Below are 16,175 nucleotides of genomic sequence, written 5' to 3' on the forward strand. Positions count from 1 at the left end.
ACTTGGGGAGGGGGGTAGTTGTTGATTTTTCTGATGCCAAATTTGAAAAACACCTTTACGTGTAAAGTAAGATTAAAAGCTTCACTTCTGCTAATCTTCATGCTTGGTATTTAGCAGTCTGAAGGAGGGATGGTTTGTTCTGTTTTTTCTTTTTTTCCAGGCGTTTGGAAGCAATTTGCTAGACACAGCACGACCTAGCGGCCAGCGCAATGTGTAACTTCAACTCGGGCCCATTCCTTAGGGAAAAGCTTCTGAACTCACCAAGCAACCACTGGCTGGGGGCTGAGGATGAAAAGAGGATACGGCATCCACAGGGTGTAAGGAGGGTATCTGTCTGAAGGCAGCAAGCACTTGCACACTGCACCGGTCAGCTGTCTTTCACCATACAGCAGCACCAAAGCACCACGAAGCATGAAAGGATGCCACTCTCTTCCCAAGGACCAAATCTTATACTCCACCAAAGTCTTGCCAAAGGCCTTGGGTGCAGAGATGCAGCAAAGTAAGACAGTGCCCATGGTCAGGCTGCCCATGAGGCAGAAGCCACAGCTTTAGACATGCTTTTGATCCCTGAGGAATAGATCAACCTGTTGGGCAATGACAATCCTGCTGCTTCTGAAGGAGACAGCTTGTGTAGCCTCTGCTCCTCAGACCCTGAGCAAGAGCTGAAAACATGTTAGGGCGTGGCAGATACAGCTCTGGACAGCTAAATACAGCTGTACTATACCAGTGTAACTGGAAACATGTTCCACTTTCTATGTTATTCACATCAGCTGATACCACATAAGAAATCATTACTTCTCTGGTTCAGCTCAATGCAAACGGAGTAGAATATTAGGAAACATCTAAAGATAATCACAAAATAACAGGAGAATAACAACTATTTCTCAAATTGATTGTACAAACAAGTTTTATTGTTAAAAGGGAAAAAAAAAAAAAAGAAACACAGCAGGGTTCCCAGTTTCAATTGCTGTTTTATTTCAAACTGAATACTGGTGAACTTCTGATTCTTGCACTTCAAAACTTCCTATACTAGTTTTGTGCAGTCTGAAGGACTTGGCATTTTCATAACTCAAGGCACAGCACCAAAATGCAGTCCTCAGCCTGACATCCAGTCAGGGTTATTCTGTGGATTAATCAGGATTCTTGATTCCCAGAGATTTTGTGCACACTGGTTGAGCATCTGATTACAATGGTGCTATAAATGGGTAAGACTATCCATCAGGTAGCTTTCCAGACAGTACATGATGTATTCTACCTCAGGAAAATTAGTGTGCTTATTATTTCACAGCTCGGATTCCAGTTGCTTGCAGAAGTGACCTCTGTGTTCTGGAATTATTTGAAATGTTTGTCACATTCAGTAAATGTCTTGTTTTACTATCATGGTGATATTCAAGCACATGAACATATTATTCTCAGAATCATCAGAGAATCCTTGTAAAATAATGTCATAATTGCCCTAAAACAAGCAAGAAAAAAAATATTAGTGCATAAGGCTGTTCACTCTTGTCTAAATAGCTGCTTGGAATAGTTCTGGTGATTTCTGTTAGGACTGAAAAAGAAAGATTCCCATTGGGGACTGTTATCATGGGTATATTCAGATATATGTGTATATAAAAAAGTATCACTCATCTTTCTTCCCATGACCTGGGTACTAAGGAACAGCAGTAGGCTGTGGTCCAGCTTGCACTTGTCAGGGTCCTCTCTCAAACCAGAGTCCTGTGCTCCTGAGGGCATCTGCTCCTCCTTCCAGAGCTGTTCTCTTGAGTAACAATTCTGACTCCACAAATGGGAATTAACTGAGTTGATACACCAGGATGCTTTCTGCAGCAACCAGCTTTTTTGTTGTCAGCTATAATCACATACTGGATAACTAACTGCTATTCACCCTCAGTGGTGTTTACCAAAATCATCAATTCATAGTGAACGTATGATGTGAATACATCAAATCTCTGCTTGATGAAAGCTAAAGTAACTTCATACTATTATTGGTGGCAAAAAGTTTCTCCTGAGTTTGGACGTGATGTCAAGATTAGGATGAACTAAGTTAGAGAGAGGAGAGTAGGAGGAAGGAACCACGTGAGAAGAGTGCTGTAGCCATTCTTCAGTCCCTGATCAAAGCAGAGCCAGTGCTTCCCCTAGTGTGAGGTCTTAAGCTGCCTACTTCAATCATGCTGTCAGTGGCCAGCTCACCTCCCTGCATGAAGCATCTGCTCCCTGACTAGTGGGATACAGCTTGCCTGTACCTTAGACATAAGCCTGGCTCTGTCAGTCACACTTTCTCGTGGTGCACACTGCTGTAAGCAACACTGGTACTCACATCAGCTCAGCGTTCCTTCCAGACCCACCACTGTGCTCATTCACATCCAGCAGTCTGATTCATAAAGCAGCATCAACCCAGGCTTAGCTGTTGTCTAGCTACCCACCTTCACGCTCTCGCACAGACTTTTGTAGGTACCAGGACAGAAGACAGCTTGGTGGCCCCTACTGAATCCAGGTCTTACCTTACCTTCTTTGACACCTGTCACCTTCCTCTTCTGATACGGCAAACTGGAGATGAGTACTTGGGAGGTGAAGGGCTCTTAGGACCAATCTAAAGACTGGGAGGCTTGCAAGTGTTTCTAGTTTACAGGGAAGGCTATGATTAGAGTTAGCTCCTGGTCTGGAAGAGTCCCATCAGGAAGTGTCAGGTCTGCCTCACCTATAGGAGGACTGTTTATGGCAGAGGATATTCCTGTCTACTACCAGCTCTGGGGCTAGAAGAGATGCTGTGCTGGATGGTGTTCAACACCATTGAAGGCCCATGAGCTTTGAGTTAAGGAGAAGCTGGAGATTTTGTACCAGTAGAAGCTCCTTAGTAACATTTATGGGGATTAATAGGGATGGTAAGGGTCTTAAGGCTCAGGCACCTGATGAGGCAGGTGTTGGATGAGAGTGGGCTAACCTGAGGACTGATGCTCCTCCTGGTTTAATGCTGGAGCATTGCTTTTACTCTTGGATATGGTTATCCCTCTTCAAATCTTTGAACAGGATTTCAGGGAGGAACAGATGAGCGTGTGAAGACAACATACCATAAAGAATGAAATGGGCAAGAAGAGTATGGATGGATTTACTCAAAAAGGTTAAAGGAAACACAATAATTTACCAAACAAAATTGAATGATTAAGGTGACATTAACTGATATCTTTGGTCTTTTCTTTTATAAAATAAAGGAGTAATAATAAAGGAATAATAACGTGAGGACATCTAACATTTCAAGATGCTACCATTCTGGAGTCATAACATCAGGCATGAGAAAGTTTTCTGACATTTCCTTCTGCTGTTTTCTACAGTTTGAATGAAAATCTCTTTTCAGAAGATATATACCTGTAAGTATGTGATTCTGCTATTGCTATTTTTTTATATAAAATGCTGAAAAGTACCTTTGGAAAGTTTGTTCTTGAACCTTTAATGTCAAATGTTGTTTCAATTGTTTCTGTAAAACAGAGATAATGATAATATAAATGGTTACTTAAGCATAAAGCCATCAATCAAATTTCTTAAATAACTTCAAAGCAATACGGCATATCTCTCAGCAGCAGTGCCCATACCATTTACTCTTCCACCGATAAAGCCCTCACCTGTTTCTCCTCCCAGAGCTCTGCCTCTTTGTCTAAACCACAGAAGAAAATAGAAATTAAGCCCAATACTCCTGCAACATCTCCTACAGACCCACCCTACTGTGATAACTCAAATAATTTAACTTGTAATAGTAGTTCAGTTGAATGATAACCGAAGAGAGCTGGAATTAATCTTAAAACAAAGGAAAACACAGATTTCATATTTTGACTTCCTCGCAGGTCTCTTTGGCCTTTAGTTTGACATCCTGCCTGAATTTTCTGGATCTGAGCCTGTGTCATGTTAACGTTGGTTAGCCCTTACAACAGGATTGATGCCTCTCTAATAAGAAGAGCGTTATACATGGACGTAGAGAATCTCTTTAAAAACACATCCAGACACATCTAAATGAATTGTTTTCTGTATATTAGTAGTGCCCCTAGCTCCTCTCAAGTTTTCTGTCCAGTCCAGTCAAATGTACTCTTTCTGGGTAATTTTAAGAGATGTTAACAATAAGTGTCATGACAAGATGAAGGGTATTAGCAATCCTAATTTATAGAGATGGAAACTGCAGTACTGCAGTGATAATCCTAATTTATAGAGATTAGTAATCCTAGTTTATAAAGATAGAAACTGAAGCACTATTAAACCGCAGGATATTACAGCATAGAATATGGAAATTTTCTATTTTAGCGGGGTTCTGGCACTGGAGGACTGCCTGCTTTGAAGTCTGCTGCCTGTCAAGCAAGGTGAACAGGTCTAGATTGTGGAGAGAAAAATCCATCTGCATGGGTTGATCAATCAGTCCTTTAAGAGATCTGCTTAGTGAGGAAAAAGGGCTGGCAGGATATGGCCCTGTTGGGGAGGGAAACTGCCAGGCAAGAGAAAAGCACGGTATGTTTTCCTTACTGACCTCCTTTCAGCCTTCTGCACACTGAATATTCGTCGTCAGTGGCTCCACTACAAAGGACTTCTTTCCAGTGAAACGCTTTGGCTCCGTCAAACCAGACATAGAAGATGACCTTCAGGAAGGTGATGTCACTTCCTAGTTAAGACATTACAAGTAAGAAAATGGTAGCTGGTGGGGAGGAGAAACATATATGCAGACGTGCTACTTAAATAAAAACTATTTTTCTCTGAAATACAGTATTTTTTAAATACTCCCCCCCCCCCCCCTCAACTAACAAAAATACATATCTTGAAAACTGTTACTTCCAGAAAAACAAAAAGCTGGTTTTCAACAAAAAGCATCAGTCATAAAAAACACTTGAGCAAACAATTTCAAAATCAGTTTTAATTTCTTTAGCAAAGATATCGAAGTTCACTCAGCTCCACAGCTAACCCAAATAAAGAGTCAGATGAGGACTATGTTGTTTTAAGCTGGTGTTGCAAACAAACTCTCCTGGATGCTGGTAGCCATGATAAAGACACCTTTCTAGTGAAGCAAACTTAGTCCAGCTCCAGCATATTTACTCAGAAGGTAAAGTTTATCATACAGCCATTTCATAAGTAACTCCACCTGCCAGCTTAAAGATAGGTTTAAAGATTAAAATTAGGTTTGCATACACAATCCGGTATCATTTCCAGCCTCTGGAACACACATATTCTTAGTAGGAGTCCTGCCTACTTGGATAGCCTAATAATATTCTCCTTCCTTAAAAAGACTTGGAAGTTCTTCAGGCCAGAAGAGTTTGTGTGCTGCAGCTCCTGCCTGCTTCTTCCAGACAAAGGCACGTGCACCTAAACTGTCTCAGATGTGCATGTACCGTGGCAGTCAGCATGCACAGTTTTGGTAAACGCCCCAACAAGCAAAATTCAAACATGCTTATTTCCATAAATCATTTCTGTCCATCAATATAATTTACCTATTCAATTTTTAATCACAGAAACTAATCTCCTAAATAATTTGTCATTTAGGATGAAATGTCAGCTTTTTGCTTGTATTCCATTTTCTGCATTTGCAGAATATAATTGTCTAGTCAAGGGGGACTCACGTGGAATCCAGGTAAGTGCAGCCTTCCAGACGAAATTGTTCATAATGCTGCAAGGTGTCAGGTTAAACATGAAAATATGATCTGTGGAATCTACAGGAAAAAAGTATTTCATATTGGTAGTGTGACTAGGCTTCTCTGGGAAAATAATAAAAATATACATATATATACACACAATAAACACATACACAGTATTTAGTATAAGGTATATACTATAAAATTGCCTCATCTAAATATCCATTATAAGTATTAGATAATAAACATCTATTTTGAAATACAATTTTATTTATTTATATGCTTAGAGGTAAAAATAATGTATTTATTTAAATAGCAAGAAAAGTCAATTATTTGGTCAAAGATATTTTGCACACAAAACATAAGAGGCAAAATTATTTTTATTCCTCTTCTAAAGTTAAACAAACCTTTTATTAGCACTAAGCCAGCGTGGTCCTCTGCTGAAAATATTACTACTAATGCTAACGATGGAATCTATATAAACTTGCTGACAACAGCTGAAAATGTTTTTAAGGTACCAGCATATTTTCCAGGATAAGGTAAATGAGCCTTTGAGCAGATTTGCTTTGTGTGACCCACCTAGCACTGTACAATGCACAGTGTCAGAAGCAGGGTGATAAAGCATCATACAACCTGTATCTAACCAAATGTAGACCCCATTAGCTGATATTTTAATTTTTTAAAAAAATAAAATTCAGTGACAGCCTTTGGAAGGGTTTTCAGTCAGTGTTTTTATTTTTATTTTAGGGAAGATGTCTGTTCAGACGTGCGCTGCGTGCTGTGGCGGGGAGGCGGGCTGGGGAAGGGGTGCTCCTGCACAAAGGGGGCGGCAGGGACATGTACAGGGAAGGGTTCTGCCTTGTGTTTCAGGGATTAAAGCGAGGGCGTGCAGAGGGAAACTGTCTGGCTCTCTGTAGCCATCAGTCAGCTTCTCATCTGAGGCACAACTATGCATGGGGAATTACGATGGGAAAAAGGACAAACAAAACCCACCATGGTCCCAAAGGTTTGGTTTGCAAGCTTAAGCACTGCCACTTTTACCCTTGTGAAGTTTTTGAGTATTAATATAAAGCAAAGTACCCCAAAGAAACATGCCTTCCTGTGCCTCATTTTATATAGCTATTTTACTGTGATGTACAGTAGGCATGCACACAGATTTCTGAAAGACATGGGCTTTTCCTTGCAAAGTGTCTCCTCCAGTGCCCACCTTCTGGCCACTGGGCTCGCCTGGGCTCACGGAGCCTGGTCGGCACAGACAGAGGGGGGTGTGCCACGTCGTTGAATAATCAACCAAAACTCAGTGAATGATATGGATCCAGTAGCCCACAACACAGGCGTGGCAAGAAGGGACACGCCACGTTTCCCCAGTGCCTGACCAGGCCTCCAGCCCAGCAGGATATCACATTCCCCCTTTCCTTCCATATACTTAAAGCTTTTCATCGTAATACATTAGTTAAATCGATGTGGATAATTTATACAGCACAGTACTTGCAAAACACATTTAAATCACTTGTCTTCTAATATTTCCTGAACCAAAACATGCCTGCTTTACCTGGGAGTAAACTTAGCTGCTGCAACCAGCATTGTGGTAATATTTACACCTATGCAGTATAATTCTTATAATAAGGTAATTAATAACAGAAATATACTTCAGCTGAACTTCTTATTTTGCTGTATTCATCAAAAAACAATTTTGAAAGAAAGCTCACATTTCATCCAACTACAACAACTATTGTGCAAACACCAGTAAGAAAAGAATAATCTATGTTTTACTTACCACAAAAAGTGTAAGACAGTTCTAGATCTGATGATATGCAAAGAAATTCACTGACTCCAGGGGCAAATAAAATGAAAAAGAAAAGTCCAAACATAGTTACTTTTTTTGCTCAGTATTCAACGGAATAAAACTTTGGCTGGGGGAAAGAGGAACAAAAATTCAGCGTAGTCATGCCCCGTCACATGTCTTCAGGGAATATTCAGTTGTTTTGTCAAATTCTCTGCAAGCTTAATTAATCCTACTACAGCACGATCAGTTATCAACACAATAAATTTTGTGTAGAAAAAGAATTTCTGCCTTTGTTGTTACATTTTCACGAGACAACGCAGATCGAGCCACGAGTGAAAAATGAAAGAGAGAACTGTATGAAATGGGGAAGTGAGGAGAAGTAAAATTATGATCACTAGAAGCACGTAAAGGGCAAGTTTAGTTGACTCATCAGATGTAACATTTGTTAAGGCATAATTTCAAACACTCACAGTGTTTGCTGTGCATACTGAAGAGAAAAGTTTGCAAATTATGAAAACGAAGTCTACTCTTTTTATTGATATGGTAGCCAGTAACTCTCACAAGTTTTCAGAATGAATTTCTTACAAAGTTCACCGTGCTTTAAGAACACGCCAGCACTCTGGAGGAGCGTAATTAGATGACACATTTCCAAATGGAGGTAAGCACGGAAGCTGAACGCAACTGTCTGACACGTTATTGAGTAGCACCACCGATATCCTTCACAATGTCAGCTGCCATCTTCAAAGCTGTATCTATCAGTTAGACTACTTAGTGAAAAAAATCTTAAAAATCCATAAAATGACAACTGCCAGTGCAGCGCTCAGGCGTGGGTCCAGGCCAACACCGAACACTAGGCAACTAATCACAAAAGCTGTTGGATTTTGACGGAGATGTTTCTGTAAGAACAGAGAATCTACCTGCCACAACTGAAGACGGGTTAGGAGCCCGATTTTAACCTAGGATGTTGAAAACAGTCCAGGTTGCAGATTTTGATACCTAAGTTTGAAAACGCTTTTGGTATTAGATATACCCCCTTATTCTGTCTGTTAGTGCAATACAAAAAAGAATAACATATTTTGCCTCTATGTGCTATATTAGTTCTGTGGGATCATTTAACCATCTAACTGGCAGGAAACACAATTACATATTATTTTTTTCTGAATGTAATTAAATACACAAAGTTACTGAATTTACAGAACTTAAATTATTTTCTCATGAGTTATCTTCTTGATTTGCATGTATGTCTGTAAGGTCCTCTTAGATCAGAAATTGTATTTGTTTCATGAAAAAGAAGCAGTATATACAATAGGCAGGTATTTGGTTTTGTGCTAGGCAGGAAACTCAATAAAAATTACTTAGAACAAATATAACTTAATCGATTGTTCTGACTCTCCCCACTTCCTATCACAATTCTCACAAATTGTGTGCACACCAGGGCAATATTTTACCTATTATAAAGGTGAAGTTGCAAAAGATTAATAAATTGGTTTTCAGAAGTCTGAACTTGTAACACAAAAGGTGATTTAGGAATAGTGGCATGCACAAGAACATGGCTAATTGTGCCCAGAAGATGGGGGGAGTTCACAGTCTAGTTAAAGAAGGTGAAAATTCAACCAAAAATGCTTAAAAGTACCAACTAATGAGCTAATACATGTAATAATTCACAAAATAAGTTAAAAGTTTTAAAATTTAATATGGGTAGACAATTCTTTTCATTATTTCCCTATCTTTCTACAGACCACAAGAAGAATCCCACTGGCCTGGCAGAGTTCAAGACTGAAAGAAATTTCTGGCATTTGGCTTTTATGTGGGGAATTAAAAATGATACAAATTTCCTGACAGATCTCCAGAGTACATATATCACACAATTTTTGCTGTTGTTTAATTGGAGGCTATAAAACATGCAAACCCTTTGTGATCACAGCAATAACACAGTTCTGTTTCAAAATGGCCAAATTTTGCTTAAGAATAGTAAAATATGTAGTGACATTGAAATAAATAGAGAAGGCTGTAATAGTGGGAAAGAAGAAATGGAGTAATGAGACAGCCACTAAGGAGTGATGAAGCAGCCACTAAAGAAGAGCTACCCTATGCACATACGGTCAAATAAAGGTTCCTTTCAACCCCAAAGCCATGGCGGCTGCTGCGGAGCGAGTCTCATCAGTGGGAAGCCAAGCCAGGCTCTCTGCTGAGTCTTCTGTCAGCCCAATAGATTTAGCAAAAGTCACAGGTCAGTCTGAATCAGGCACGAGATGGCACTGGCTGTACCCTATGGACGTATGCGATCACCCAGCTGAAAGCACGTCCCTCGGCAGCCAGACTTGAACTTGCTTTGCTGCACAGTGCGTTGGGTGGCTCATGGGCAGAGAGGAAAGAGCACTGCAGATGTACAAGGTTCTATATCAAAGCTCTTTAAGCAAAACTGAAGACAAGCTCTCTGCTGAACTCCGTGACTTTCTAGCCCTGGTTCAAGAACAGGTGGTTTTTTTCAGATACTTGACGCGGTAAGTGATATAGATGAGGAATGAGTCCCCCCTGGTGGCTTAGACAGACACAGGGTGAAAGCTCTCTCCTCTCCTGTTCCTTATTGCACTTTCATTGTACAAGACGATTCCAATGCTTTGAAAGATCTGCGTAATGGGTTCAATTTTAGAAGGATCTGGCTGACTAATGGGAAAATAGGAACAATACCTGTTACTGGTATCAGGGCTAAAATATCATGTAGGACCACGATTATAAAGTCTATAGCCTTGACCACTGTTGCCTGATCATTTTTTCCTTAAATCAAATTAACCTCAAACATTTTAAAATCTTTTCAGCAAATTCAGTTTTAGATGCCTGTGGCTTTTGATGCCCATATCTGTGCTGTTCATAGACGTGACCTCTTGTGATGCTCACTGAAACCCCAAACCAGTACACTAGAGGTGTGAGGAGTCTGCTCTGTCCCTTTCAAGTCAGTGTGAAGGTCACTGGAGAAGAAGGATATAAACTTATATATACTCAATTTTTACTAAATACTCTTTCCTTACTCTGATCCAGAAGGAAGGTGAAAAAGAGAAAGAGAAGTGGAAAGAGCTACACAGCAGTGTTAGCTCACTGACGTTTTGTGACAATTTACTTGATTTATTTTGAAATCTTTGCAACTACATTTGATATGGACCAACTTTCCTATTCAGTTAACAGTACACAAAATAAATCCAAGTCTGGAGAATTTAGGACTTCATACTTCTGATACTTCATTTTACCTACATCTGAGATGCTAAGAGTAGAAGCTTAACTCCAAGCCTCCTCACTGATTTGTAGTTAAAATCCTTAAACCAAACTATGATATTTTTATCTTCTTTCCCAGTACAACTAAAAAGTGCTTAACTTACTTCTGACTGAATTTCAAAATAATAATTTTGTATTTGGATTGTTGGCTGCAGATGAGTACTTTGACCAAATAAGCACTTCTAAGTCACTGAAATCTCCCTCAAGAAAGATTTATAACATACATTACCATAGTATCCCATCACAGAAAAATGAAGAACATTATATCAGTACAGCAAACTACTCTGTTTCAAAGAGTTAGTCAGAGAGAATTAAAAATTGTGTCCTAGTTCTTGGCATGTACCAAAACCTCCCATTTATGGAAAACTCTTTTAAGATGTTCAGCACATTTATTCAATAAAGAAAGAGGCAATAATAATTTAATTTTCCTTGCAGGACCATTTGTGACAGTTTTTGAAGCAGACCTTTCCACAGCTGGAAGGAGACATGTTTATTACTTCTGATCCTGGATTTAGGGTTGCTGCTGAAGACACTCCAAAGGGGTTACATATAAGGCATGTGTTCACAAAACAAAAAAAACGTTCAGCCATCAACATGAAGAATAGAAAATTGTAGCAATTCATGAATAAATCTCTCTTCTGAAATCCTCTCATCCTATCTTTGACAATGTGTTTAGTGGAAGTAGAAAGTTGTGCCCAGGGATACTAGAGAGAAGTTGAGAATTCAGCTCCTCTACATGCAGCTGATGGGTGCTTGAGGGTGCCAGGGGAGTCTGACCGGAGAGCAGTGCACCAGCATGTGTCCAGTGGTGAGTTGGTAGTGTTTGAATAAGACACCAAATAGTTGTGGAAAGAAAGAAAAAGTGATGTGCATTATTCTGAATGTACTTTTTAAATGCCGAATGCACTTTGGCTTAGTGGTTTCATTTGAATATATCACATTAAACCACTGGAAACTATTAAAGTGAAGTAAATACACACCAGGTGGTTTCCTGTGGAAACAATTATGTTGGAAATAACTCTCTGCCTGTTGCCAGTAGGCTTATGGTTTATTCTTTCCAAGCCAAGTTTAGGATTAAAGCTTATACTTATAAAGTATACAGTGAAACATTAAAGTCAAAAAGAAAAGAAAGCAGAGGGTGAAGGGAGAAGGGTTGTGTCCTACCTGAGGCTGACAGAAAGCACACCACAGCAATACTGCCCACCCTGGTATTCCAGAAATGGAGACAGCTGGAGATGTTTTGTGGCCATTCGCTCTTGTTCTCTGTTTTTCCCTGCTTAAAATAGCTGCTCGCTGAGATCTATATAGCTGTGGGATAATCTTATTACAGTGGGTCCAACTCCGAGCTAGCACACTTGTCCCATTCCTCAGCGGGGCTGTAGCAGGCTATGTTGTACATGTGGGCATGAAGAAATTTGTGGTATGACCACAGAACTTCAGAGCAACAAAATTACAGCAGCTTACCAAGTTTCCACTTATTAAGTTATACTGAGCGATTGTAATAATTCACATGTGTGCTTTTAATTTTTACAGCACAAATAGAATTTCGTGACGTTTCCACCACCTAAATTAGGCCCTCATGGTACCATGCAAAAATCTGCACAGACTTTCTTCATCTTTGCCAATGCAATGACTTTGGTTCATAACGAAACAAGCTCCAGTGAAATTAGTTACCTTTTAGTTCTAGAGCGTGCTTAAGATTGTGAAGTACCTCAGAGCTTTAACGATTTCTTTGAAGTATCAAAAGGAGTTAATTTTCTCGTCAGAATTTTTTACATTTGCAGGAAAAGGCTGAGGGTTGTGGGAGAATTTAATTTTAAAAATAACATTAAAGAATGACAAGAAGCATTGTGCTTTATAATTAAGAATGGATAGGGACCTACATAATATTGTAGACAAAGCCAAAAACTTGAGAAAAAGGCAGAGGGACATCATCAAGAAAATAGTACATAGTCAAAGACTAGAAAGAAAAATTTGCACGTATCCTGTCTGTTTTCCTAGGAAAAAAAAGCAGTCATCTGTGATCTTTCGTGGGAGCTTTTAAGGCTGGAAGAGGACACGAAGCATGTGTCTAGGAAAGAGGCTGGAGTCATTTTGTATATTCCTGCTCTTCACACCAGATTGAGTAAAACTGGCTACCAGGGTAAGATGTGAGACCCAGCTGCCAGGGACAAGTCATTGGCTGATGCTGGAAAGGCTGTGGGAGCTGGCTGCCTTCGTAGTACCTATAGCCTTGCAAATAAAACAGCTTGTAAATCCCGTCTTTTAGAAGACTGGGCTTCTACATCAGTATTTCCTTCAGAATCTCCACATGTATGAGCACATTCTCTAGGTCTTATAAATTAATTGTTTCTTCTGTGTCAAACACAACTTACCTACACCCAAAGAAACATCAGCTGTTTCCGGGGATGAAAATGTTAGCGGGTAGTAATACTTCTGCAATTAGAACTGTTTTTCACCTAGTGTATAAAACTGAAGAAAAATAAACCAGAAGAAAATAGTAGTACACAAAATCAATAGGATTGTGAAGGATATGGAGCTAACATAACCAGGCTTCGGGAATTACTGTTTATTGAATTACTGTTTATTGAAACACTCACGCTACAGTCAGTTGTCTTGCAGGATTTGTGAGCAGCAAGAGGTCCTGTTTTGCTCTGTGCATATTTCCTAGCTTAGGACACCAAACATTTCAGAGCTCCCCACGTGGAAATGCACGTAAAACAGAAATGCATCTAGAAGTCTTTCTGGATTACATTTCCGTTCCTTTATTTTGTTTCTGCCATTAAGAAAAAACTACAGTTGTCTGAATACTAGTCTCTACTGCTCTCAACAAATTCCAGGGATCTAAACCTGTCAAATACATGCAAGTATACTCGAATGTCGTGTTCAGGTTTGGGCCCCTCACTGCAGGAGGGACATTGAGGGGCTGGAGCGTGTCCAGAGACGGGCAGCGAAGCTGGTGGAGGGGCTGGAGCACAAGGCTTATGAGGAGCGGCTGGGGGAGCTGGGGGTGTTTAGCCTGGAGAAAAGGAGGCTGAGGGGGGGATCCTGTCACTCTCTACCACTGCCTGAAAGGGGGTTGCAGCGAGGTGGGTGTCGGTCTCTTTTCCCCAGTAGCAAGCAATAGCACAAGTGGAAATGGCCACAAGTTGTACCAGGGGAGGTTTAGATTGGATGTTAGGAAAAATTTCTTCACCAAAAGGGCTGTCAAGCACTGGAACAGGCTGCCCAGGGAAGTGGTTGAGTCACCATCCCTGGAGGTATTTAAAAGACTTAGGGACATAGTCTAGTGGTGGATTTGGCAGTGCTGGGTTAACAGTCCAACTAGATGATCTTAAAGGTCTTTTCCAAACTAAATGATTCTATGATTCTAAGTACACACTGTAAGTAAAAATTGTAAAAAAGCCAGACCTGAGAATCCTAGGATCATATACAAGGACAGGCAGAGGTGGAAATGCTAACAGGGATGGGGCCAAAGCCATACATACTTGGAAACCGTAACAAATATGATGATTGGTTGTTTCCCAAACTGAGTTAGAGAAGTTAGCAGCAAACAAGGAATAAACAGGCAAAAACTGTGCAAATCTAGTAAGTTTGGTCTTCCTTTTCTTTCATATAAAAATGCTATTAAAAGAAACTATGGAATCATAATTATTTCCAAGTTGCACATTGGAAATACATTTTTCTGAAGTCTACATCATGGCTAGAATCATCATCTATCTTCTGGTAGAAATCTGGATTTTAAAATATTTTCTTTTTTAAATCATCTATGTGTCAGAAAGCCATCTACTAGCTTAACTTGCATTTCACTGCCACATGACAGAAAGAAAAAATGATATTTAACTTCCATACTTTTTTTGAGAAACTAGCCACTGGGATGGAAATCTCTTACTATTGCTTCTTAAATCTGAACAAGCCAAATCTCAAATTTAACAGTGACAATTCTCTGCAGTCTAAAGAAAAGGCTGAGGATTTTGATATTGCTCGAGGGGTACCTAAATATAATTACTTAAAGAGAATTTTGAGGCCTTTCCTCTTCCTTCTCTTGCAAACTCTTCCTATGCTCCCTGTATTTGGCATTTAAAGATGAAGTTAACTTCATCGGCAAGCACAAAGAGAGTGAACGCATCAGACAGGGAAAGAATGGAGTTTTTTAATTAAGTGTAAAACTTTTATTTCAGCAAGGACAAGCAGTTCAACCAGGTTATCAGAGTTGCTTGTTACTGGCCTCACATCTTCAGTGTCATCTGTGGTAGTATGAAGTGATACCGGCTTAATGGGGCTAGATCAGGTTTATAAAGTTATAGCTGTGCCAATACAAAATAATTGCCTCAAAAATATCTGGATGAGATGTTTTGCTTTTTAATTACTCAGCAAGTACATCAAGAGCAATTTCAACAGTCAGGAAAACATTTAAAAACACCGATGTTTTAATATGATCTATAGTGTCATCCTATGACAGGAAAATGAAATAATAGTCTTGGAAGATATTTAAACTTTAAAATACATTTTTTCAGTTAGACTTGGTAAACATCTGGAAAGGCAGCAATAAGTATTTTATCCTTACTCGCAGTATCAGGATGACCTAATTAGTAGCAAGCATCAGATTTACTTACTATGAAGGGCACTGCTAATAGAAAAGGATTATTCTGATTTTTGCTTTTTCTTTTAAGTCAGCAATTTTTAAGTCTCAAAATATTTAGGCCCTTCATTATTTGAAAACAAGTATCTGTCAGTTTATGTGACAAACATCTCATTGGGCTAAAAACATTTAAACCCAGTTTCTGCATACCTGGAGTGCAGAACTAGTCACATGAAAAGATCTAATTCTCTTTTTGAGAATTGAGAATAACTTGAGCTAACAGTTATTTTCTTTGCAGTGCTAAAAATCAAGAGGCTTGTTTTTTAAAGCCACGAGATCTGAACAGTACTCTACAGGAGATTCTTTTTTGCTTCCTCACCTTACGTAAATCCTAACAGAATCCATTTTAGCTGCTAGTATTTTAAGTTGGTTCAAATACAGCAACTGTTTCCAACGGGATATTCACAAAGCAAATCCTATGCTAAGGTGCTTCTCCCCACCTAACTGAAGAGGCTTCTTGCTCTCAGCCTCTAGGGACAGGGCTGCTCAGAGTGGGACTCTAGCTTAAGAAAGCATTTAATAACTGTGAGTGGCTCGAGATTACCGTGATGCAGCCACCCTCCCTATCTTCTCCAGAGGCCTGCAGGCCTCTAGGAGGCTGTAGCAGGAACTAGCAACAATACATGCCTGCTATCTGAAGACTCCTGGCTACCGTTGCTCTCACAAAGGGAAGTGAAAGCCAACTCCATTCCCTTTATACTGCCAGCAGCATTGATGAAAAAGCCCAGTCTTTTTGGATTAAGTACAATTTATCTTTAAGGCTTACAATCTTAATTATGTACTTGACAGGGTAATGAGTATTGATGATTTTTCTTATACGAATGGTATTTGAAATGGAGATGGTGAGATCATCGCACAGCCCATGCATTTTACAGTC

The 16,175-nt window shown here is 39.6% G+C and overlaps 1 protein-coding gene across 2 annotated transcripts; it reads right to left on the reverse strand.

The window, feature by feature from the left end:
• Positions 1 to 889: 889 nt before the first annotated feature.
• LY96 (lymphocyte antigen 96) lies at positions 890 to 16,081 on the reverse strand. Of its 2 annotated transcripts, XM_080381454.1 has the most exons (5): positions 7,378 to 13,669; positions 5,589 to 5,678; positions 4,508 to 4,639; positions 3,420 to 3,472; positions 890 to 1,456 (listed from the first exon to the last, which is right to left on the reverse strand). In XM_080381454.1, the coding sequence occupies exons 1-5, from the start codon at positions 7,469 to 7,471 to the stop codon at positions 1,355 to 1,357; spliced, it is 471 nt and encodes a 156-aa protein (XP_080237580.1). In that variant the 5' UTR covers positions 7,472 to 13,669; the 3' UTR covers positions 890 to 1,354. The 2 variants fall into 2 exon arrangements, with proteins under 2 accessions (XP_080237580.1, XP_080237581.1); XM_080381455.1 differs by lacking the exon at positions 5,589 to 5,678 and having other exon boundaries at positions 7,378 to 16,081.
• Positions 16,082 to 16,175: the final 94 nt, after the last annotated feature.

The sequence above is a fragment of the Falco punctatus genome (assembly GCF_963210335.1).
Source record: "Falco punctatus genome assembly, chromosome: 3".
Classification (NCBI taxonomy): Eukaryota; Metazoa; Chordata; class Aves; order Falconiformes; family Falconidae; genus Falco; species Falco punctatus.

What these genes read in the sequence shown, in the direction of transcription:
- LY96 (XM_080381454.1), bottom strand. Translation starts at nt 7,471, where the DNA reads ATGTTTGGACTTTTCTTTTTCATTTTATTTGCCCCTGGAGTCAGTGAA. An exon ending in ACTGTCTTACACTTTTTGTG is followed by an intron (nt 5,679 to 7,377) that starts GTAAGTAAAACA and finishes TTTTTCCTGTAG; the next exon opens with ATTCCACAGATCATATTTTC. An exon ending in TGCACTTACCTGGATTCCAC is followed by an intron (nt 4,640 to 5,588) that starts GTGAGTCCCCCT and finishes TGTCTTAACTAG; the next exon opens with GAAGTGACATCACCTTCCTG.